The sequence below is a fragment of the Alligator mississippiensis genome, chromosome 2, assembly GCF_030867095.1.
Source record: "Alligator mississippiensis isolate rAllMis1 chromosome 2, rAllMis1, whole genome shotgun sequence".
NCBI classification, from domain to species: domain Eukaryota; kingdom Metazoa; phylum Chordata; order Crocodylia; family Alligatoridae; genus Alligator; species Alligator mississippiensis.
The window spans coordinates 689,890-714,103 of record NC_081825.1 but is presented as its reverse complement, the minus strand read 5'-3'; the positions used below and the strand labels follow the sequence as shown (position 1 = coordinate 714,103).

General features: G+C 49.0%; 1 protein-coding gene across 12 annotated transcripts in view; it reads right to left on the bottom strand.

Annotated features, from left to right (window-relative positions):
- Positions 1-24,214, bottom strand: part of DCTN1 (dynactin subunit 1) — a 101,629-nt gene that overhangs the window by 70,764 nt on the left and 6,651 nt on the right. For 5 of the 12 annotated variants that reach the window (XM_059721166.1, XM_059721161.1, XM_059721162.1 and 2 more), the window contains exon 2: positions 2,039-2,287. In XM_059721166.1, coding sequence (XP_059577149.1) covers positions 2,039-2,266 — 228 coding nt within the window. In that variant the 5' untranslated portion in view covers positions 2,267-2,287. Of the gene's footprint in view, positions 1-2,038; positions 2,288-17,409; positions 17,661-24,214 lie in introns of those variants that run through there. The other 7 variants (XM_059721159.1, XM_059721158.1, XM_059721160.1 and 4 more) reach the window with 3 other exon arrangements.

Genomic DNA, 24,214 nt, shown 5'->3' with positions numbered 1-24,214 from the left:
AGAATTTAGTGCAGAGAGCAGGCAGCTTTAGAAGGCTCCAGGCATGAGAGTCCCACTCCACTGGCTCAACGGCCAACCTGGGTTTGCTCCTCAAGAACCGATCAGTCACTCTGAGGTTTGTGCTGGCACCAGGGCAATCTGCATCACAAATGAAAGCACTGGTTCACATCTGGGGGGACACAAGTTCCTCTCCAGCCAAGTAGCACGGTGATACAGTCACTGCATAGGCACACCTGCACCTTTCTCACATCCATGGGGGTGGGGAGGCAGAGGCAAAATAGCTGCACTGCAGTGGCTGAAGAGCAACTCATTTTTAAAAGTCTGGGGCACCTCAATTGAAGGCGAGGAGAAAGCAAACAAATAAGGCACAACAAATAGGCCACAAGGAAGGAGAGAGACATAAGCACTGAGATGTGGTGACTGGCCTACCAGAAGCCTCTGCCATCCCTGGGCAGACTGTTAGCTGAACTGCAGCAGAAGCAGTCAGTCTCTCAGAAGCCAGGCCTGGACATTAAGGGGCTCTGTAATCCGGCCCAGGAAATGAACAGCTGCAGGGTGGGATTCCACATGGGGACCATCTCATCAACAGGGCTGGCAAGGCCAGTGGAAGATACAGAAACCCCCACACCAGCACTAAGATGCACATACCAAGGCTGGCTGCCCACACCAGCCCAGGCTGACTTGCATCCTGCCCTCATGCCTTTGTTCAGCAGAGCACAAGTCCATCCTGTTCTTGTCAGGCTGGGGCATGGGTGTCTGAGCTCACATGCACTCCTCATACCAGCAAACATAAGGCCTTTGCACTACTGCATGACGTAGAAAGACGGGGACACTGTCCATTTCCTGACCAGATCCACAACCATCTGTTTTGCAGAACCATCCTCTTGGTCCTGTAGTCAATCTCCAAGTGTAACCTAGGAGCACAAGCTTCTTTCCCAGTGAGCTGAGCAGACCAAGGGACAAGGCTGAGAAGCCAGGTGTCTATCCACGCATTAGCAGGACAGCTGAGTGAGGGCTTCCTGGCTTAATGGCATAAAACGCGTCACATTCTGACAGCATCTGGTCCCAGCACCCCTCGGCAGAATCCAGCTAATGGCTCTACTGCAACAGGAATCTGGTCTCCCACCTACTCCAGCTACCGTCAAACCAGGGTCAAACCAGGAAGGGGTAGGACAACCACAGTGAGTTCTCATTCACCATTTGGCCTCTTAGTCCCCAGAGGGCTGCAGATTTAAAAGGAATGTACACTTCCAGCTCGTGTAGCACTGGGGAATGCTCAGAGGCAAGGAGCCAGATGGATCCTGTCTCTAACCCAGCCGGTCTGCCTGGGGCATGCCTCACCAGGAAGCTAGGATGGCAATGCATGGCCTAGCTGTGGCTGTCCCATCTGGAGAATTCATCACAAGAACAGCTAAACGTGACTGGTTCTGTGCAGCACAACAGAGCCCTGGGTCAGAACAGCGGCTGCACAGAGAATGAATCTACTAACTCAGCTTTAGAGGCACTAACGACACATGTGAAGCGTAAACCATTACTCGACTTAAAATCACCTCTCTTTGTTGTTGCCAAGTCCCACCCAGACTTCTTGTGCGGTTCTGGGGTCAGTAACACTAAAGCGATGGTAAGAAATGCAGCTCCACACTGGGGCTCTGCTGTAAAGCCATTCCCAGGTCCACACTGAACTCAGTGCAGCTCCTGAGAAATATGGCAGCTCTGCACGATGCTGAATACTGACCTAGTGGCCATACCCCAAGGTATGTACACAGCAGAGACCAACTCAAAGGGCAGACCTAACCTGGGCCTTGATTTAGTGCTGAAATGCTATACCCCTCTACTCTCAACAGGCCTGGGGGACAGAAGACCTGGCATGGCTACACTCTCTAGGAACATCCTGCTGGCTTCTGCAAGTAGAAGGGGAGCAACTCATTTGCCCACATATAACTTAGGTTCTTTCCTAACAAGGGCATCGTGTACAGCTATAAATGACAGTTTAGCAATCAAACATCCCACCAGACCACGTGGCCCACAGGCAGCCTACCTGCGACTGGCGCACAAAGATGCCATGATTCTCCTCGCAGGTGAAGTACTTCCTGCCCTGCACGCTGCCATCATTCTTGCCTTTAGCTTCATCCAAGATGACTCCAACCCACTTTCCAGTGGCAAACAAAGTGGCCCCAACATAAGCCACTGTTCCACGGTACCCCTTTCCAATGACTTCGACTCTGGAGCCCACTTTCAGGGGCTTGCCACTTGCTTCCACACTCATCCTGGTTCCAGTGCTTGATGCCTACAGAGACAGAAGGAGACAATAGGATCAGCAAGTTGACATACAAAGCTACTGTAAAATGGCAAGAGAAATGGTTTAGGGGGCTGAGCTCCCATTCTCCATGCGACTGCATGGAACAACAGGGCTTGATGCAATTTTAGCATCTTCCATTTGAGGGCTTGCTGCCAAAGCAAGTGGGAAGTAGGAAGTTGCTCAGGTGAACAGGCCAGTCCCCAGAAGTGTTATTCTTATTGTTCGCTACTTTCAGGAGCAAAATTCACACACACAGCCCACACCCACTATATCATATTTGGAAGGTCCACTGAGGCTTTGGAAGAGACTGACAGGAAGCCACAGGCATTAGGGGTGTCACCCCAAACACCTGGCACTGTTCAGCTTCTATCATCTCTGCAAGTACAAGGTGACTGTTTTAGAGGCTTTAACTGCAGCATTCCTGGACAACAGCAAAAGGGACTCCTGCCATAAGGGCTGCTGAGCTCCTAAAGACCCCTCTCCAACAGCACTTTGCTTTCCTACACCTTTTCTAAGGGGAAAAAAATGATCTCTCTAGGCTGAGAGTGAGAGCACCTATCTATCTCCACTGATTTATTAATGCACTCCAGAAGCAATCAGTAGGCCAGACCATCCAATTGCATTTCACCTGAACTCTACATCAGGATACAGAACAATCAGCAAATACAGGCCACATTGAACTCCTGCTTTCGAGATAACACTCTCCTAAATGCACTGCAGCTTTTGAACTTGCCTTTTCAAGTGGTCTGTGTATTTAGGTACAATTAACCACAGTGAGAGATTCACTTCTGGTGTAGAGGAGGGAAAAAGGCACCTTTCTAGCAGATGCCTCCATTTGAAAAGAGGAAGTATAAAAACCGCCATTCCTCCATTTTTATTTAAAAGCAAGCAAGCATTCCCAAAATCACTTTAAATCTCTGACAACATATACCAGGACCTAAAGCTACTAAAACCTATTACAATCGTTTACCTAAAAATGCCGCATCAAATGAGTCTTCCTCAAAGTAATGCTTTTGTTTTTAATTAACTAGAGAAGCAGGAGGGAGCTGTCATTAACTTTTGAGGCCAACTCCAGCTTGATAAAGGTCACAATGTCATGTAGAGCACTGCCTGTATTTTCAGTCTTTAAAATGGAGCACGCGCTGGTATTTACACTGTCTAAATGTCAGTGCTTCCAGTTTCTGTATGCAGATAAGATCATGCTTAAATTACTTTTAGCTCTCAGTTTAAATAACAGGCACAGAGACTGTTTTCCATGCTTTAGGGTTGTTGGATGTAGCCATGTTGGTCTAAGGACATATGCAGACAAGATTCTTTGGGTAAATGTGATATCTTTTATTAGACCAACTAAATAGTTGGAAAAATTGTTCTCTGCAAGTTCCAAGGTACAAACACCCTTCTTCAAGCAGATGCTCCCTGTGCCTGAAGAAGGGTGTTTGTACCCAAAAGCTTGCAAAAAACATTTTTCCAAATATTTAGTTGGTCTTATAAAAGATGCAACATTTACCCAAAGAATCTTGTCTTAGAATATATTTTCTACATTCAAAACTGAGAATCACAGAATCATAGAAATGAAGAGCTGGAAGGGACCTCGAAAGATCAAGTCCAACCCCCTGTTCTGGGCAGGAATACTGCTGAGATCAAATGATCCCAGCAAGGTGTCTGTCCAGTCTCCTCTTGAAGACTTCCAAGGTTAGGGACTGCACCACCTCTGTGGGAAGTCTATTCCAGATCTCGGTCACCCGTACCGTAAAGAAGTCCTTCCTTACATCCAGCCTGAAACCATCCTCTAACAGTTTAGGGCCATTGCTCCTTGTCCTCCCCTGGGGTACCCTAGCAAACAGTTTTTCTCCCAGCTCCCAATATTCACCCCTTACATACTTACAGATGGCCACCAAGTCCCACCCCAGTCTCAGGTTGAACAGTCCCCGATCCCTTAATCTTTCCTCAGAAGGTTTGTCCTCCAGGCTCTTCATCATCCTTGTGGCCCTTCTCTGACCCTTGCAATATTCTCCACATATTTTTTTTAAGTGCAGCACCCAGAACTGGACACAGTGCTACAGCTGGGCTCTCACCAGCGCCAAGTAAAGAGGAACTATCACTTTCTTAGCCCTGCTTGCAATGCATCAGCTAAGGCATCCCAGTATGCTATGAGCTCTGTTGACTACAGCATTGCACTGGCAGCTCGTGTTCATCCTGTGATCAACCATAACCCTGAGGTCCCTTTCGGCCATCATGCTGGCCAGGACATCTCCTCCTAACCTATATTCATGTCACTGGTTACTTCTCCCCAGATGAAGCACTCTGCATTTAACCTTATTGAACTGCATTTGGTTCTGCTCTGCCTACCTTTCCAGCTCGTGCAGGTCCACTTGGATCCACATCCTATCCCCTAGCGTGACTGCTTTTCCCCATAGCTTGGTATTGTCTGCAAACTTGACCAGCACGCTTTCCACATCCTCACCTAAATCATAGATAAAGATGCTGAACAGCATGGGGCCAAGAACTGAACCCTGAGGGAAACCACTGGCCACCTCCTGCCAAGATGCCACAGAAGCTGACTGGGGGCTGGGGGGGCAAGGGGTAAAAGCAAAAAAGCCTGCTTTCTCCTTCCAATCTGTGAATAAAAGCCAGGCGGGAAAAGGACAAGATCTACGCATTCCAAACAGGACACCGAGCCCGGTTTCCCAAGGCACATTGGTACCCAACGTTGCAGATAAGCGCCAAATGGGATTTTCAAAAGCTTCCATGGGAATTTAGTACCTGACCTGCTCACATACCAAGCAGGTTTTCAGAAGTGCATCCTCCGTATGCATAATCTGCATCTTTAGCTCCCAATTATCACAGTCCATCAATTTACCAATGACCTCTAATGCTTCCTAAGTATAAGAAAGAATTCCATTTCACAGGCAGAATAAATGGAGACACTCTGATACCCATTATCTTTAAGGCAGTTAAAATACTAAATTATTTTTAAGTGCTTTTATACATTGCAGCATTCATCCAAATATACCTGATAAATCCCTAGCAAAATATTGTTTAGCAAATAATCATTCATCAGTTTCTAATAAAATGGTACCAATTAAAAATCTTCATTAAAAAGTGCATTAAAGTGATGTAATTGCTTAAGCCAACAGTACCAGTACATCCCAGCACTGCTTTCTGCTACGCACCCTTGACATCAAGGTTACATTTGGCTTGTACAATCACTGCCCCATACAGGTTTATAATGAGGGCCTGCTGGTAGAGTGAAGGCATCTTGCTACAGATCCAGAGACGTGACTTTGAGCCTTGCTGTGGATTCATACTTTAATTCACTCCCAGTTAACCCAGCCCCAAACTGATACCTGGACATCTGAGCTGGGAATCCAGAGGCAGCTGGACAGAAACCAGTATGCCTACACCACGCTAGCCTAAGGCCCTGCCAGGATTCGACGGATCTCTAACTATGGCCTTTGTTCTGCCAGTGAGTGAGAATGAACCCTTATAACACCAAGACAAAAGCAAGATTCAAGCCAATGATTTCAGTCAAGGTTTCCTGCTTGGGGATTTAAATGCCACTGCGATTTACATCTGTCTGCTTGTCTACTGGTTCAGTTCCTCTTCCAGCGGCCGTGGCCACCCCCTTCTAGCTACGACCACCAGTTCTGCAAGATGTCACTTACTGAAAGCAGAATTCCAGCTCTATTAAACCCCCTGCCTGGTTGATAATGCTGCCATCATGTTTACCGGCTTCCACGCGGTGTCTAGGACAGAGCAGAGTCTTAGGCATCTAGAAGCAATTTGATCAGAGAATTCATAATGCAATGGCTTACACACTGCTTCAGCTAATCCTTAGCCCACATGGGTTATTCACAAAAATATTCTTTATTAAATAAGAAATGGCCATGGCAAGCAATGGAACGGATTACAATGGGAAATGCCTCCGTCCCCAACAGTTCCATAACCTGCAAGGTGTTGCAGACATATTTGATATTGCAGAGTCCACGTAACCTTCCCTCTAGCAGGGCAAAAGGCTTGTACCTGAAGCAGGCTTGCAGCTGACCCGAGGGCTCCTGGTCCACTCTGCACAGCACTTAGCCTTTCAGCCTGCATTCGCCAACAGAAACCGCACATCCCAGTTTAGGTCTATGCCTGCACCTGCTGGAGGAGGCTTCTCCAGCCACAAAACTGCTCAGCACGACCCACCCCAGCTAGGACACTAACAAGGCATGTAACGTATCATAACATGGCCCTGAATCCCGACAGGATCACGACAGCAGATTTCACAGCCCAAGCAAAGCCCCACTTCAGCCAGTCACGCTGCCTGAGGGCCCAGTTAGCAACGCCTCTGGCACCCTCAGCAGCCTTTGATTTTCTTAGCTGAAATCTGCAGCAGAAATGATGCAAAGCTACTGGTTCTTCCAAACTGGAAGCTGCAGTTAAAACAACCATCCTTCTGGAAGGACAGCGCAGCGCACTGACAAGAGGTTCAGCTGAGGAGTTTGTGGTAAGCTCCTCTCCCCCCGACCCATGTGAGGATCCACAAAAAACAACAGGAGTGCAGACATAGAAATCACAGGAATTAAGGAGCCTGAAACCATCCTCTAACAGTTCATGGCCATTGCTCCTTGTCCTCCCCTGGGATGCTCTAGCGAAGAGTTTTTCTCCCAGCTCCCAGTATTCACCCCTTACATACTCAGGGACAGTCACCAAGTCCCTCTCAGTCTTCTCTTCTCCAGGCTGAACAGTCCCAGATCCCTTAGTCTTTCCACATAAGGTTTGTCCTCCAGGCCCTTCAGCATTCTTGTGGCCCTTCTCTAGACCCTTGCAAGATTTGTTTGAAGTGCAGCGCCCAGAACTGGACAGTCCTGCAGCTGGGCTCTCACCAGCGCCGAGTAGAGAGGAACTATCACTCCCTTAGCCCTGCTCACAATGCATCGGCTAAGGCATCCCAGTATGCTATGAGCTCTGTTGACTACAGCATTGCACTGTGATCAACTATAACCCCGAGGTCCCTTTCGGCCACCGTGCTGGCCAGGACATCTCCTCCTAACCTATATTCATGTCGCTGGACGTTAGCTATGCAGGTCAGCTGGTTCCACTAAATACAGTGGCAGGCTGGCAATCCTGCCAGAAGAGCAGAGCCTGGAAGGTAAAAGTGAAATAAAGGAACGTTATGAATCCTGGAGCACGCATCCTGGCTCCACTTGTACCAGGGAAAAGGGGCAAAGCAAGGTTCTCGCTTCACTCCTTCACTGTGATGCTCAAAGGGGGATTCGAACTCATGGTCCCCTCAGATGCAACACTTTCCAACACAACACCCAAATCCTGACATGGGTGAATGGTGTGGCAAGAAAAACCAAGAGCAAGAAGAGCTCAGCAGCTGAAACCCAGGGAAACAATCTGAATAGAGGACAAATAGGACTGAAGTAAGGGCAAGGCAGATTATGGGAGCAGTGGGTTTGCTGCATCAGAACAGGGCAAATGGTGAGCTGTGAAGGCTGGTGCTGGGAGAGATGTGTCAAAAGGCTGCCTGCCCTGGATGTGGAGTTTCCTCTGCTACAAATTCGCCATGATGTTGAAGGAGGCGCCAGAAAGTTCCTCTCAGAAATCAAAACCTTTTCCTACTTCACCATTTCAGTGATGTTGAGCTGGGTTTTACTGGGGCGATTCTGCAACATCCCTGGGAGTTGCTATGAGCTCTCACATCCTCACTGTAGTGGGAACAGTGGGTCTTTGCTCTCCAAAGGACTGGGCACTGGAGCAAAGCAGGCATTAATGAAAACAAGAAAGCCCAGTCTGTTTGGCAATCTGATTAAAAGCCCAATCCCAGTCGCCTGTGGGATCACATTGCAGTAGCTGGCTAATCACCTGAACCTCTGCTGGGAACAAGAATATAGTTTTTCCTTTCTTTAAGCCACATAAAATCCTTTCAAGCCCAATTTACAAATGCAAGGAGGGTTGAGTAAAAAAGTAGGCTGCGTGCTCTCTGCAATGCATCTAGAAACCAGCAGCAACCTCTGTGCCTCACTCACAGAGGCTAGACCCTCACCCTCAGGTTTCCTGGAAACTGCACAGTTTCACTTGAAACAGGCTTAGACATCCCTTTGTGCCACACTCCCTTCCAGCCCTTTCAGTAGAGGAGAGGGCAGCTCATCCAGAGGAAAGAAAAGGCCTGTTCCCAAGCTGAATAATTACTCCTATGACTGCAGCTACCCAATCAGCTAATAGTGTGTCGAGACATTAATCACAGACCATGCCGACGAGGAACTTGTAAGACTTTGCATAGGTGAATAGCTTTGTATTCTGGCCCCGTGTGTCTGCATCACATCCAAACAGCTGGGAAAACCAAGTCTCCGGATCAGAATTAAAAGCCTCGGGAAGTTTCCTGACCATGCTAAGGAAAACAAACAGACTGGCAGCCGGAGCCCTTCTCTGTGCTCTTACCACAGACGAGGCAGTAACCCATCACTTGTACCTGACACCCGGCCAGGCTCGTCACAGGCAGGCTGGAAGCAGAGAGATGAGCCAGGGCATTCCAGCTTCCAGAATGGGCACTGTTAAAACTCCTCTTCCAGCATTTCTCCCCTACCTATGTCTTCATCTATGCAAAGTACCTGCAGACTGCTCTTAATGTGGCACTACCTTATTAAGAACAGCTTCTTGGGAGTCTTAAAATACAACTCCATCAAGAGGTCTGAGGGAAGATGCTCCCTTTTCTGTGCACTAGATCCAGACTCTGGACAGATTCCCCCTGCCCTTTTATTTTGGGAACACTTCCATGAGACCCTATCTTTCCAAGTAGGTTGCTGGTATATGATGGTATGTGCAGCACCTGCATGCTACATGGTTTCTGCAGACCTGCAAATTAAGATGGACTAGATGATTTAAGAGAGGAGAACTGGATGAGGTAATAGCTTTTCCCTGCCATCTCTCCCTTCTCGGGCAAAGCGATCAGCTCACAAAAGCTTCAAACCTGTAACTGCTACGACAGTAAACTTTACTGGCTTTGCTGAACAAGCCTAGGTATTCTGTAACCAGGAAACCCCGCACCCCCCCTGACTTCAGACAAGTCCAACTACCTACCTACTCATTCCACTACAGCTCCTGAAACGTGAATGCTGACATTGTGGGGCCTCCAAAAGTCAATTAATCCTCAAGAGCATGTAGCCCAGTGGGCCTGGCTAGTACAACTGAGGGCAGAGGCTGATCTTCCACCTCTCCAGTAAAAAAGGGGCAACGTTTGCATAATTCACAGGGAGGTTGCGAGGCTTAATTACAATGCGTGCAGAACTGTAACACTGCTAAGAAGTCTTCAATGCCAGACTCCACGATGGCCGCACTTGATCAGTTAGAAGGCAAATTTGTTTCTAGCCCTGTCCCATCTCCTTTCTTTCAGTGCCACTTCCTTGCCTACCCAATGCCTTCCCAGCAGAAGCCTTACTGGAAAAACCAGGGAACCGGCCCAAGGTTGACGGACCATGTTGCTCTCCCTGTAGAAGTGTTATATCCCACTCACCTCCCCCAAACCATTCAAATACATCCCTGTTGCAAATCAGGGGTGCGACTGCAGTGCACTCAGGCTACATCTAACTAGCTCGAGGATGAATATGAGCAAAGACACCATGGTGCAGGTGTCAGCACAGACTGCATAAGCTGAGACCTTGGATGCTTCCACAGGCAGCCTGCCCCTGCCACAAGGAGATGCAAGTTGCCCTGGGCGCTCCCAAGCATGCTGCAGCCACACCTCCAGCTATAAGGTGGGCACGCTCTCTCTCTGCCCACCTGTTTAGATTTTAGAGCAGAGGTTCTCAACTGGGGTGTTGCAAGAACCGGCCAGGAGGGCCACAGCACCAGCAGGGTGAAACTCCCTGTGCATCTCCATTTTCAGTTGGCACATGGGAGCCGAACTGGGCAGAGGCAAAAACAGTGCACCAGTCTGCATAACGTCACGTCTCCAGATACTATTATTTCTTAACATCGATTCACAGAGAAACATTTCTTTTGAATTAGGAAAGCGGCAGACTGGAGACTGGTTTAAAAATTGATGGCACTCCCAGAGAGCCACATGTCACAGGAACTGCAAGTTGCTGCTTTAAAATAGTTTTTTTTAATATTAACTGTTTTCAAATACAGCTGGGTAACAGCAAGAAATGGAAGTGTTCGGGATGGGACCCTGGCCAAAACGGGTCTGCTGCTCTCTGCATGTTCCAAAGGGCTCCTTTTTTTGAACAGGTCTTGGCACAGTTTACCAATGCTGAAGAAGAAGAGTTGCACTCAAATGCAGATGCTCCCCTCCCCATGCTAATCCTGACACTGAAACGGGGACTTCATCTACTATTATTGTCAGACTGTAGCTTCTGGACTCCTGTGAGACAACCACTACACGGTGCAAAACCTATATGACGGCAGTGGCTGCATTTTTACAAAGCAGAATCTGCAAGCCCACCCACTGCATCCATACCCCAGAAGGAGCTTCCCTACTTGCAAGCATCTGAGAAACCCACTTGCAGAGGGTCACTTAACATCTTTCTTGGTTTCCACCGAGCAGTCTCGTGAAAAACAGAATTCTCTACAAGTCAGACTAGAGCTTCTGAGGGGACTTACAGACTCCAGTCCTATCGCTAAAACGAGGCAAGAAAGATGCTGGGGAAAGTAAAGTTCAAGGCCAGTCTGATGCCTGCATCCCAGTCTGCTTTCTGCCACAGAAGACTGAGCCTCAACTAAAGCCCCTTGGAGGATAAGAAAACAGATGCAAGAAACAGGAGATATACAGCTCAGGCTTTCAGAGGGCTCACAAGAAATAGCCCAAATCTGGTGTGCCCAGTGACAGGCAAGGAACTGCCACCAAAAGCTGTTTAAACAACAGGAAACAAAAAACTGGAACTGCTGGTCAGGTCTCGGCACGCAAAGCTTGACCATCAAGTCTGCCTCTGTCACAGCAGAAATGCACCTGCGCTGATCGGAAAATGCCACGGCTTTGAGTCCCGAAGCTGACAGAGCTATTACAGCTGCATGTCAAGCAGCTTGGGGGCAGGAACAGACCTGTCAGTCATTGCTGGTAGGAAAGCGCTTCGCTGGCCAACAGGGAGAAGTTCTCTCCAGCTGAAAGCGCCCCCACAGCCCGGCTCGTTCAATTCCATGTCATTTAATTACAGACAACACCAAACATATCTGGAGAAAATCACAATTCTCCTGCAAAGCAAGGGAGGATTTCCCTGTACAGCCAAAGACTCAGATTTTGAATGATCCGTCTGTGCCCAGGGTTGGACTGGACCAGTGAACCTCTTTTTTTTTTTTAAACCCAGAAACACATTTGCCAGGAAGCAAAGACAGATGCTCTTATTTTGCATTCTGCCAAGGTCTGCAGATCCATGACAATAGGATTTTCATAGGACTGTGCCTCCTACACCAAGACATAATGCATTTCTCCTCTGCATCTCCATCAGCCCCAGCACGAAGAGATGGAGAAGATTTCTGCCCAAAACTGCCAGTGGATAAAGAATGAAAGATCATTCTGAAACGTTTGGATCAATTTATGTATTGGCCCCAAAGCCACTTCTCAGCACAAATCTAATTGTTCTGTCCTGAAATTGGTAACACACCTAACTTGGATTCTGACCTGAAGAATACTTCCTGAATTCACTTTACATGTGAATGCTACAATGGTTTTAAGGGGCACTTCCCAACATTGCAAGGATAATTCTTGGTTTCATCTGAGAAGTCTTCCAATAGCAACCACTCTCCTTAATCAGGCAAGTTTGATCAGATCTACTTTTTCACGTAGGAAATAGGACACTTTGCTGGGTTTGGTCGGGGTAGCACTGTGAGAGCAGAGCAAGTCTTCAAGGTCATGCTTAATGGCTTGTGGAGTGGAATGGAAGTCAACAATCAAGGATTCCTTCACCAAGATATAGAAAATGAGGGTTGGAAGGGACCTCAGGAGAGCATCTAGACCATCCCCAGCTATATCATCCCAGCCAAGGCTTTGTCTAGCCATGTCTCCTAGGAGAATGAGCTCTGTTTGACTTTCTAAGGTCTATGAAAGCATCATAAAATCACAATAAAGGTTGGAAGAGACCTCAGGAAGTCACTTCTAGTCCAACCCACTGCTCCAAGCAGGACCAGCCCCAACTACATCATCCCAGCCAAGGCTTTGTCTGCCCGGATCTTAAACACCTCCAAGGATGGAGACTCCATCACCGCTCTGGGTAACCCACTCCAGTGCTTCGTCACCCTCCTGGGGAAAAAGTTTTTCCTAATATCCAACCTCAACTTCCCTTGCTGCACCTTGAGCCCACTGCTCCATGTTCTGTCACTTGCCCCCCACTGAGAACAGCCCACCTCCATCCTCTTTGCAGCCCCCCTGCAGGGAGGTGAAGGCTGCTATTCAATCCCCCTCAATCTTCACTTCTCCAGACTAAATCAACCGAGTTCCCTCAGTCTCTCCTTACCAGTCCCATCCCCCCAGCCCCCAAACCATTTTCACTGCCCTCCACTGGACTCCCTCCAGTGTGTCCACATCCTTTCTGTAGTGCGGGGCCCACAGCTGGACACAGGACTCAATGTGGCCTCCCCAGTGTCAAATAGAGGGGAAGAATCACTTTCCTTGATCTGCTGGTAACATTCCTACTTATGCAGCTCAGGATGCCGTTAGCCTTCTTGGCAACAGGGCACCCTGTCTGAACTGTTAAAACATCTGTTTGAACTGGTCCTTCCTTGCAGAAGGAACCCACTGTCCATGGAGACAGCAGCGCTCCAACCCACAGCCAACTGTTGTGCCCCAACTAGCAGATGCCATGCTTGCCCACAGGGCCTAGTTTTAGAAGGAATGGGTGATCCCCTCCATGAACCCAAAGTGCCATCTGATTCAAGGGTTGCTTTGCTTAGCTCTCTAGTTCATGGATCCCTCCAGAAAGAGAGAATCTGGCTGCACTCAGTTGAGGGACTAAAGGATGCACAGATTAGGGTCCCACTGGGTAACACATGGAACAGGAGGAGGACCAGGAGATGCAAGACCCAGTTTCACTATTACTGGGTAGGTCTCACTAGCATTCTCAGTAAGAGCTGAATTTGTTGTTTGTAGCTCTCCGCATTTTCCTGTGTGGTCATCTTCAGCTCCTGCTAATTCTCTTCTGAGACCAGACCCTCTATCTGATCAAGCCAGGCTAGAGGGACTTCTGTGTCTATCCTGAATGCAGGAGATCCCAGAAACTACAGCTCCATGTGCTTTGGGTCTCTGTGCAGAGCCTCAAGCAGAAAAGTTGTCCAAAAGGAGACAGAAGGAAACATCCCTTTTCTGTAAGGCCAATATCAGTCCTGGAAGATACTTGGGAGGACTCGTCAGATCAAATGCAATGACCAGAAGGCAGAAGAAGCAAGCTGTCACCTACAAGCAATATGGCAGAACTCTGTGGGATGACAAAAATGGAAGCATGGAGATACGTCTCCATCAGGACCCTAGTCAGATGCTTCAGACAAAGCCCTGCTCTGTGCTCTCCTGACCAGAAGTTGGTGGAATAAGCTGTACTGTGCCAATCCAACAAACACCATCTTCTGTGCTGGCATTTCCAGGGGTTTCTTTGGATTGGGAACAGGCTAAAGCCGCTTCTGATTCTTGTCCAGTGCTACAGGGTCCCCTCCCAAGGTCATGCCTGCTGACTAACACTGACCAAAGCTGCAGGTGGTTTCTCACTCCCCAGAACGAAAGCACCAACCAACCTGGTACCAACCTGGGGTCTAACTCCAGAGGAAACCAGCTCAGTCAGGGCAGCATCTCCCATAACTAATGGCAACTACTGACCTTGCCTCTAAGCCCTATTCTGTGCTCCCCACTGGGCCACTGAGAGAGCTGGGAAGCAATCCGCTTGAGCATCTGATCTCAAGGACTAAAAGCCCCCATTTTAGGGCATCCAAAGAAGGGTGCTGAGGCAATGTCTTCCTGGGCCCAGCTTCCTAAGACAAGCCTGGAGAGCAAGGCAGCCCCTCTTCCCTGTCCAGGCTGGAAATGCACTTGGCCTTTTAAGAGAGACGTGTGTGGGGGGCCTTGACAGAAGTGAGGCCCTTCCTCCCACGGGGAGGCTGCTGCCCCTCCCCACACTACCCAGCTGGCTGCTTGGGGAGGGTGGTGGAGGGGCGACACCTGGGCACCTGCCAACCCCCTGTGCACAGCTGCACAAGACTCCCAGCTCTGCAGTTGCACTGAGGAGCTGATCCCCTCACTAAGTTCTGGAGAACCCCATGCCTTCTTATGAATGAATTCCCTTTTGTGCGCGCACACATACCGAGGCCTCACTACAGACAGCTCGACCACAACTGCTGCTAAGGGGCAGTGGCTGGCCGAGCGTGGAGATTAGGCTGTTAAAGGGTTATGCTGTGGAAAGCTCTGCTACTCAGAGAAGCCAGCATCCCTTCTGACCATGTTTCAGAGCCCTCAAGTTACCCGAGAGCCTTCTCATGATTTACAGCAGGCCAGCAAAGCTCTTCCACCCTAGGAGTCGCCCCTCAGCTGTGCACTGACATGCACGCAACCTCATAAGAAAAAACAATGGCTGAAGAGGCCTGGAGAGCATACTTTGGTGAGGGACAAGACATATGGGCAAGGCAGTGGGGGCAATAACTTTCACCGCCTACCTGCTCTCTTCATAGAAGATTTCACTCTTCAGAAATGCCTACCTGGTGCCTTTCACAGGCTGGATTTATACACCTTTTAAACCTGGAGGGAAGAGTTGTGGGAGTGCATGAAGCATGCAGAGTTAAAGCTACTGGAAATGTGTTTGTTTTCAAGAAACTTCTGACTTAACTGTCCATGTGAGTTGCTCTGTTTCACCCAGCCCTGATGACTTCAGTGCTGTGTCAGCAGAGCCCACCACCCCTCTGAATATTTACTGTGTTCTTCTGAAGCCACAATCACATCATTAGGCAAGTGCATGACACCAGCTTCCTACCTGCAGATCTGACTAATTGCACCTTGAACCTGTCACTCATGACCAAGATCAAAAGTTGGAGGTAAGCCTTGAACACAGCTACACATCCCTGAGAGTCACCCATGATGAGATTCATGACTGCATGTTAAAAACCTGTTAGCCTCAGATGTAAGATGTGGCCATACACAAGTGGAGGAAGGAAAGCCCTGGAAATAATGCTAGTCCTTGTTTGCATGAAGCCTCATTATTACTGAATATGGGATATGTGAGACTGCTATGCCATCCTCATTCAAAGGAGGAGATTACTCAAGGATTAATAACAGACTCATCATTCGGTGACACAATGGGGGTGGCTGCTGTCTCATCTGACAGGATCTTCAGCAGCGTGGATCTGTTGCTGTTAGACTTGTAGATGAAGCGGCAAGGTGTTGTTGGGCTGAAGCCCTGCTGTGCACACACCACTGCTGCACCGACGCGGTTTTGCTAGAACACACAAAAGCAAACAGTGAAATATGCTCTGAGGGATTTGGGAGGGGGTGAAGACAGGAGGACAAGGGGCAGAAACGCTCGCCAAACCTGGCAAGCTGAACAAATGCTAAAGCTGTAACTGCTAAACCCAAATTAAAAAGAGGGAAAAAACTGAAATCTAATAGGAAATGTTGGCTAATACAGTGCTTCATGCAAACAGCTCGACCGCCTCTAATTTGCCAATAACACTTTGTACAGATCACTCACGAGAATGACCTTGTTAGCATGCGAGGGGCATTGACTGACAGAACTAAGAAACCACGAAGAGGGCCGCAACCAAGCCTGTCCGGAAGGGTGCTCAGGTTCAGCTTTGTTGACACTAATCTGAAAATGCACCCTGAGCAAAACCTAGTTCGCATTGGATGCACACAGGCCTCCCTGCTTCAGGCGCCGCTGAAGCTGACCCCAAACAACAGGCTAGACATGCAGTGACCCTGCCCGAAGGACAGACAGGTCTCCCGGAAGCAGGACCATGCACATTCACATGCTCAGAGGCTTTGTTTCCAAGAGCTGTGGGCTGTAACAGGGACCCAGGCAAGGAGGAGCATTCTGCAGCACCAGCACAGACTCGCACGCCTTGGCCATTTACAAAGCTGTTCAAACTACTTCCCGGCTGCGTGCCCTGACCCAGTCGTTGGCTCTATCCTGAATGGCAGATGCAACGCGCAGTGACCCCTGCTACCTCTGCCACCTGACCAGGCCTGGGTGGCAGCAATGAAACACAAAAGCAACCAAGTCACTTGGAGCAGAGACACTGAATAACATGCCAGAAATGAGCCAACCATTCCTCTGTGTGGGCAGTGCCCATAACGATGCCCTTCCTGGGAAGCTAGTGCACTTGCATACTACCTTCTTCCGCTCATTTATGCTAGAGGGGGCTTGAAATGAGCTCAACGTAGGGCAAAGCGTCATCAACACTGCCTCTCCCCTCAGGGTCTGCAAAGCCGAAGGAAGACGGAACAGCGGCCCTTCGGTGCCTGCCATCAACCTGGAGTTAGCCAGCGTTTTGCCAACTTGGCAAGCACCAAGTAACAGAGAAGCCTGAAAATGCACAACCCCCTTTCTGCAAGGCCAAGCGACTCGGACAGAACGTCACTGTGCTCCAGGAAACCAACCGAATGACAAAGAAAGAAACTCCAGAGAAAGGCCTCTTGTAAGGCCATTACTCAGTCTGAGTTCTGCTTCCGACTTCCCAGCCCACGGAGAACTGCAATATGGTAAAAGCCTGGGCTCCCAAGTATGAGAAACCATTCCAGCATCTCTCAGAACAATCGGACGGGAGACACAAAGCAAGGGGGGGAAAGCAGCCTGGAATCCTTGTGCTGAAAAGCCCTAGAAAGATTCTGTCATCTTTGGAGGCTCAGCTGACACCTCATTATATTACCAGTGATAATTACCGAGAGAGAGAGACTTGTTTAAATAGAAAAGGCGCAGCTAACAATATAATTCAGATACATTACCTACCCCTCCCGTACATTTTCATGAAGATATTGTTATGAGCCAAGAGCCACAATACCGAAAAGAGGAGCAGCAGAGGAAACACCATCTAGATTTCACATTAAAAATACATCTATTCTTCACCGCAACAGATAGCATCGAGATATACTGCAGGGGTGATGCATAGCATAATGGATCCGTGGAGTTTGCAAATAAGTTTCCCTCCCCCCAACTTACCCGGCTGTACGTGTGTCTCTTGCTCTGGGCCATGCTGCTGCTGTTTTTCCTCTTTATTTTAATTTTTTTTTTTTTTTTTTTTTAACGATGGTCTCAGTTCATGGCTAGCAGTAATTCAGGGAGAACGTGGCGGTTACGTCCCAGTAGATTCCACCATGCCCACGCACCCCACGCCACGATCCGTCAGGTCACGCAGAAAGGGAGAAAAGCCTTTTCGGAGAGAGGCTTCGTTAATACAAGGATATACAGAAATCCAGCCCAGCTGATGGAGACTCACTCTGCGCTAGTGCTGCTCCAGACTTGTCACCGATTCTGCCAACTCACTGGGTCCTAATGCTAGACAAGTTCAGACCGAAGCCTGCAATGGGAAAGGCGAGCTGCCTGACTCTGGCGCTGCCAGCAACGGCTGAAAGCCATCAGCAGCGAGCCCCTCCGGTGCCAGAAGCCCCGGCGTGGAAGGCAGCCTGGTCCCAAAGCAGAGCCAGGCGCTGGACAGGATCTGCCGGGACTTCTCCTTGCACACCCGAGGACTGCCCAATGTTGCGACAAACTTCAGAGTGCAGCTTAGTTTACTCCAAAATAGGATTTAAGCTGATTTTTTTCTGTCTCCTCCTTCCCAAGAGGCAGAGGCCTGGCTGCCATTACGGCCCAGGTTTGTGGTACATGCTCCATCCCTCAACCAGTCTGTTTTCCCCCTTAAACCAGGAACAACCCAATGGAGTTTAGAGAAGAAAATGAAGTGGCAGAGACCGTACTACTGGCAAAGCTACCTATTTACAGAGCACAATGCTAGATCCATTGTCCCCAGCCCCCCAACCAGACCCATCAGGATGAAATTCTTCAGATGGTGGGATGCTGCAAACTACATGGGAAAGAAGTGAAGATAAGGTGACCAAACAGTTAATCACGGGGCATTTTTTCAATCAATAATTGTTCTTCCTATGGTTGATCTGAATAGAAGCCTAATTAAAATCAGCAGCCTCTCTTCCCAGGGCTGCTGGCAGCACTAATTGCTGCCTGTGGACCAGGCAGTGAGGGCTAGGGGAAGGGGCTTGCCCTACAGGAGGGTTTGGCAAAAGAGGAACCCCAGTGTGTGGCACATTTCCTTCATTAGCTCCCCACCTTTCAGCCCTTCCCCTGTACTCCCCCAAGGTATGCTGCAGCCTTTGACCAAAGGTCTCCAAGCCTGAGGTTCCTGCTGCCCACCACCGACTTGTCACTTGCAACACAATGAAGTCAAGCTCTGCTTTACCCACTCAGACGCTCAGCTCTGTTTAAACGTTCCTACTAGTCAAGCTCTGGAGGCTGGGGGTATTAAGTTTTCACCAGGGTTGAGTATTTGACTGGACAAATAACATTTGGTCAACTGACCAGTCAAATAATCGGTCAAAAAATTGTAAATTAACAATACAGTCAAATAACACACAGAAAAAGCACAAAGTTTCCATTAAATGCATCAGAAACAATAAAGATCCTATTTCTGTCAAGAAAACTCCAAAAAAAAATGTACTCCCCATAACATTTCTATAATCTTTGACTGGTCAAAAATATGCAGTCAGGTAACCAACTTGCACAAGCCTAGTTCTCACCCCTCAGCTCCTAGAGGTGACAGGAGTGCAAAGGAGGTAGAAGTGTGCAAGCTCAGACACTACTGCTGCATAAGAGGCCATCCTCCGTGGCCCAGACACAGACTAGGTGGGCCAGCAGGCTCTTCTCAGTCCGACCGCACTAGTTCAACAGAACGTGCTGACACAGGCAACCCTGCTGCCCTAAACAGCTGCACTGAAACACCACTTTTAAAGGACTTCCAACAAAGCAAATGGGAACAAACAGGGATAGTGGAGCCAAGTGAAAGTGCTCTCGCCCCTCTTTCCAGGAGATGTGTGCACAGCTGGATTGGGAAGCAGCTGCAACAGCAGTGGGTAAATCTGGTGCTGGGGGATGCTTTCCTGGTCCAGGCCTGCATCTACCTCCTGGAAACAGAATCGTGCAGGACAGTTCCACTTGCCAGCAGCAGCCTGGAGAGAAGTCGCTTGAGAATCACTGCTCTATGGATTTATCCCTCGGCTGCTGTGCTGCTGCTGCGGCCAGGTGGAACTGCCCTGCAGCCTCTGTTTCCAGGAGGTGGGTGCAGAACTGGACTGGAAAATCATCCACAGCCAAGTGCAGCTGCAATGCTGTGTGCAGCGAGTACAGGGAAAGATCTCACGAGCTCTGAGAAAGCAAAGGTAGCAGTGCGATGGCCAATGACTTCACTGGATAAGTAAACACCTTGGCTTGTTTCTCATTTTGCAAGAAGGGGGTGCTCTTGTAACAATCCAATCAAATTGAGGGTGGCCCTACTTCTGCAGAACCAGATACATCTTCATGCTGGCCATGGGCACCACAGAAGCATGTCCAACACCACTCTGAAAGCACTTCCAAGGAAGCAAATGGGAACCAATGCAAATAGCACAGGGTATGATACAGGGCAAACCAGGTTAAATTTGTCATGATTAGGATAGAAAAATCCCACCTAAAGTAATGGGAACTAGCCTTTTAAGTGATTTTTAAACTACCCAGAAGAATTCTATAATAGGGGCATCTCGTAAGTGACATAAGAATATCAAAGGCATTGTTCTCATTTATGTATATATCTTATTATTTTAAAACACTCTTGGTTTCATCCCTGCTACATTCTGCCAGACAAAAAGGGAAAGAGGTGACAAGTCCACTCTAAGCTAGGGTGTCTCCACTGGAGTGCTGTGACATTCAGAACTGAGTCACAGAGGCGTGCCTGGAGGCCGAAAAGGTTGAGCACCATGGCTCTAGGAGAGCCCACAGAAGGTCTAGACTGATTGGCTACCACCGCTTTATAGCACTCATGTGTCTATGTAAGTGTGCAAATCAGCTCCCATTTTAACCCCTTTCCTTGTGTATCGAGAGCTTTTCATCAAAAGAGTTCAATGTGGGCTAAAAGCTTCCTTGCTGAGTCCCAAATCCAATGAGTTACATTTTCTTGATGGCTGTATAAACATCTGAGTTAGATTAGTGCAGAGAAAACAGGACAGTTCTATTTTAAAAGGCATCCCCATCTTTGCAGGTGACCGACTGAAGAACAGCTCAGAGCTCCATTTTGCAGGTGGCTGAATGGCAAAGGTACCAGTCGGAGAAAATGCGCAAGTGATTAAAATGCACTGTTGAGTAAGCATAATACCCAATTCCTAGGAGAGACTTGGGTTTCTAAAAGCCTGCGCAACTGCATAATGCTACAGCTTGGATTCTCCCCGCTTCCCTTTGCTTTAAAAAAAAACAACGCTGCCAGCCGGATGCAGGGAAGTTAGGGAATCCAAAAAGCATGGTAGACATCGGCTGGACACACATGTATGTCTGTCGTTTACGCTGATTTTGTACAGCGAGGGAAGTTACACCAGGATCAGAGGCAGATGGGCAATAGGTAAGTAAAAGGGGGGGGGGGAGATAGAGAGAGAGGAAGGAAGGGAGGAAGGATTTAATCGATCCCAGCTATCCTGGCATAGGGGGACACAGCAGGCCCTATTACATATCACAAAAATAAGGCTGAAAAGGACCTTAAGAGCTAACAAAGCCCACCCGGGGATTGAACCTGCAACCTTGGTATTATTACAACCAGGCTCTGATCATAGCCACTAGGTGGCAGTGAACAGGTTCCTTGAGGACAGGCCAGAGGTACAACGCATTGCAACCAGCAGATCCTGGTCTCTACCAGGCCTGAGATTACTTAGTTTTCACATTGACGTACCCCCAGGCCCTTGACCAGGGAGGGGTGCCTCAAGGCACTTGCTAGGGTACTCAGTGACGTATTAGCTAGCTCCGTTTGAAATATGAGCAGAGAGAGGCAAAAAGAAGATTTATAAGAATGCACTATCTTGTGAGAAAGGCAGAGGAGGCGGATACCTGGCTGCCACGTCCCCAGGCTGGCTGCCGGTCCCAGGTCCTGCCACTGCACCTGTTTCAGGACTAAGCTCCTCTCCACCAGCCCTCCGACAAGCACCTGGACACTGTGCCTGAAGGTACTGAAGGGCAAAGCATCACTGCTGCAGTGCTTGGCACTGAGACGGGGGCTTCCCAGCAAGGGAAATGAAACACCCCCTAGCTGAGGTCACAGGTGGAAACTCCCAAATTTAAAGCATTTCCTCTTCCCTGGCTTCCCCTTCGAGGACTGCCTTCCCTGCAGGGATCCCCCAGCCTGCAGCCTCCCAAGTCTAGCCCTTTTCTCTGATCTCCATGCATAGGAAATGCTCTGGCCTGCAGGTCCCACCAGCTGACAGATAGCAAGAGATCCCTGCTCAGCCAAAATAGCAAAGGCCGGGAAGTCTCCCACCTGGAGAAGACAGCAGCATTATTTTTGAAGGGGGGACCCCCTGCACCCCCACCCCAATTGCGAAGCAAGTTTAGTAATGCCCTAGTGATCCCACACAGCGTAATGCACTGCCTGGAACACAGGCACTGGCATAAGATCTAGGGACTGATTGGAGCAGATCACCGATCTGGCTGGAAAGTCTCAGGCAACAGGCTGATCTAACAAAGCAGCTCATTTAGCATTAGAGTAAGGAGCGCCTTGAGCTTTAGGCACAAGACTAAGCCAGGAGACCACGAGTCTAAAGCCTGGATCTGTACAGAGTTTTCTGTGGGGTCCAGATAAGTCACTTGACCCCTTTGGGCCCAGTTCAGAGAAAAGCACCAAAAATAGCTGGCAGGGGAAGATGAGGAATGATTAAAGGAACCTAATGTGGACGCAGCCCTTCGGCTAAACAAGGGCAGAGCAACTGCTCATAATGTTCAAATATGTAATAGGCATAAATGTAAGGAGAAAATGCGGTATGAGAAGACAGTCCACAAATGATAGGGTCCTAGTGACAAAAGTAACAACTGAATTAATGTCAGGTCAACTGGCTTGTTAGTGGCTGGAGAGCCATGTCAGAACATCAGACAGCACAGGGGAGAAGAAGCTAGGTGAGACTTGCACATTTGCCTCTGTCAACCACGGGTTTAGGGGCTTCTGCCTAAACATTCAACCCACAGGCCCTACAGCTTACCCCTTCACCTGCCCACAGAGAATAATAATGTTGTAGAGAAGTGGGGCTGGAAGAAGGTCACATCTAGACCAGCCCCTGCTCAAGGCAGGATCATCCCTGTCCAAACCAACCCCTGCAAGAGCTTGTAGAACCATTTCCTATCACTCCACAAACAACCCTGCTGCACAACTACAGGGCACATAGTCCCAAGACACCAAGAACACCGTAACCTGACACAGGTAAAGCAGGGGGACAGGGGCACTGTCAGTGTCCTGCCACTGCAAGGCCGCTACATACGCTCAAGAGATCCAAGGAAAAGGACTATGCCCCACGCTACAAAGGGAGGCAAAACCCCGCCCGGTAATCTGGCCTTGGGGTAAAATTCTTTTCCGACTCCAGATGTGGTTATTGGGCTGGCCCTGGGTTGTGGAGCAATACCCTCTAACCAGCAGCCCTCTGGTTTCAGTTGCAGCAGGGGAACCAGCAAACCCTACGCAAAGCCACCAGCATTGGCTGCAGCCAGTACCAAAAGCTTCTTAGAAAGGCAAAAAAAAACCCTGACACCTGTAGCACCATGAGAAGGAAAACATCTTCCCAGCCGCATGTAGCAACCAGAAACCAAATACAAAACCTGAAAAATGCCGTCCTGCAAAGAGAAGGCCAGCAGGCTCAGTCTGGATGCTCAAAAGGAAACCAAGTGGTAGGGGACGATTCTGTAATGCCTCCCAGCGAGACAGACTCACTGGGCCCTGGGAGAGCTGGCACTACTCCTCTTCATGCTTCCCAAGGCTGTAGCCTGCCATATATAGTTCACCCCCTGGTAACAGAGCCTCTTCAGATAACGCGATCACAAGAAGGCTAGAAACGTGAGCAGCAGCAAGGACTGCCAAGTGACTCCTTCCCTCCCCTGAAAGCTTGCCACAGAAAAAATTCCTCAGCTCTGGAAATAGGTCAAGAAGGAGAACATGGCCATCTGTGCCTGGTGCTTCTGGAAAGGATTTGTCACTTATAGGCACGTGTCTTGAGAGACCAGGCTTGAAATATTCCCAAAACCATTAACACCTCCTGATACACATAACCAGGCAGTCGCAAGAGCACGAGGTCCTGGCTGCTAAGCAGGGAGGACATGAATCAGCATTTGTTCCCTCGGAGGAAAGAGAGCAGCAAGCAATGGCTTCTGAAAACGCTGGAGAAGCAGGAAGCCACATGAGCAAGGCCCAAGCAGTACTGTCACTGAGCCCTGCACTGCATCGCCTCTCAGAAAGAAGAAAAAAAGGAGCCCTGCAGCAAGACAGGAGCTGTCTGAGAGCAGCTCTCAACCAGATCCATGGACAACAGGAGCAGAATCCAACATTTTCACTAGTCACAAGCTGGGTCCATGTGGGAACCAGATCTGTAAGACTCAGAAGGGCACCTCACCTCCTTCAACCCAGCTACAAAACAGGAGCAAACTCCTCAGGTCCCACAGGCTGGAAGAATGCTGCAGGGCCAGTCCACGGGCTGAATCGGGCTCACAGACCAGCCCCATATGCTCCAGACCCATCCCATGCACTGCACAAGCCCTTACGGAGATAGCCCTTGAACCGAGGAATTCCCAATCCATGTGATCATGTGATTTTGTCTAGTTATAATGGGAAAGGACAACATATGGACAAGGCCCTTGGGATGGCAGGAGGGGATGAGCAAGTGGGAACAAAGAAAAAATGGAGGAAGAAGAGCAGTGGGGGAACTGCTGGCATCCAGAGTCCCTGCTGTGGAGAGCTGGGACT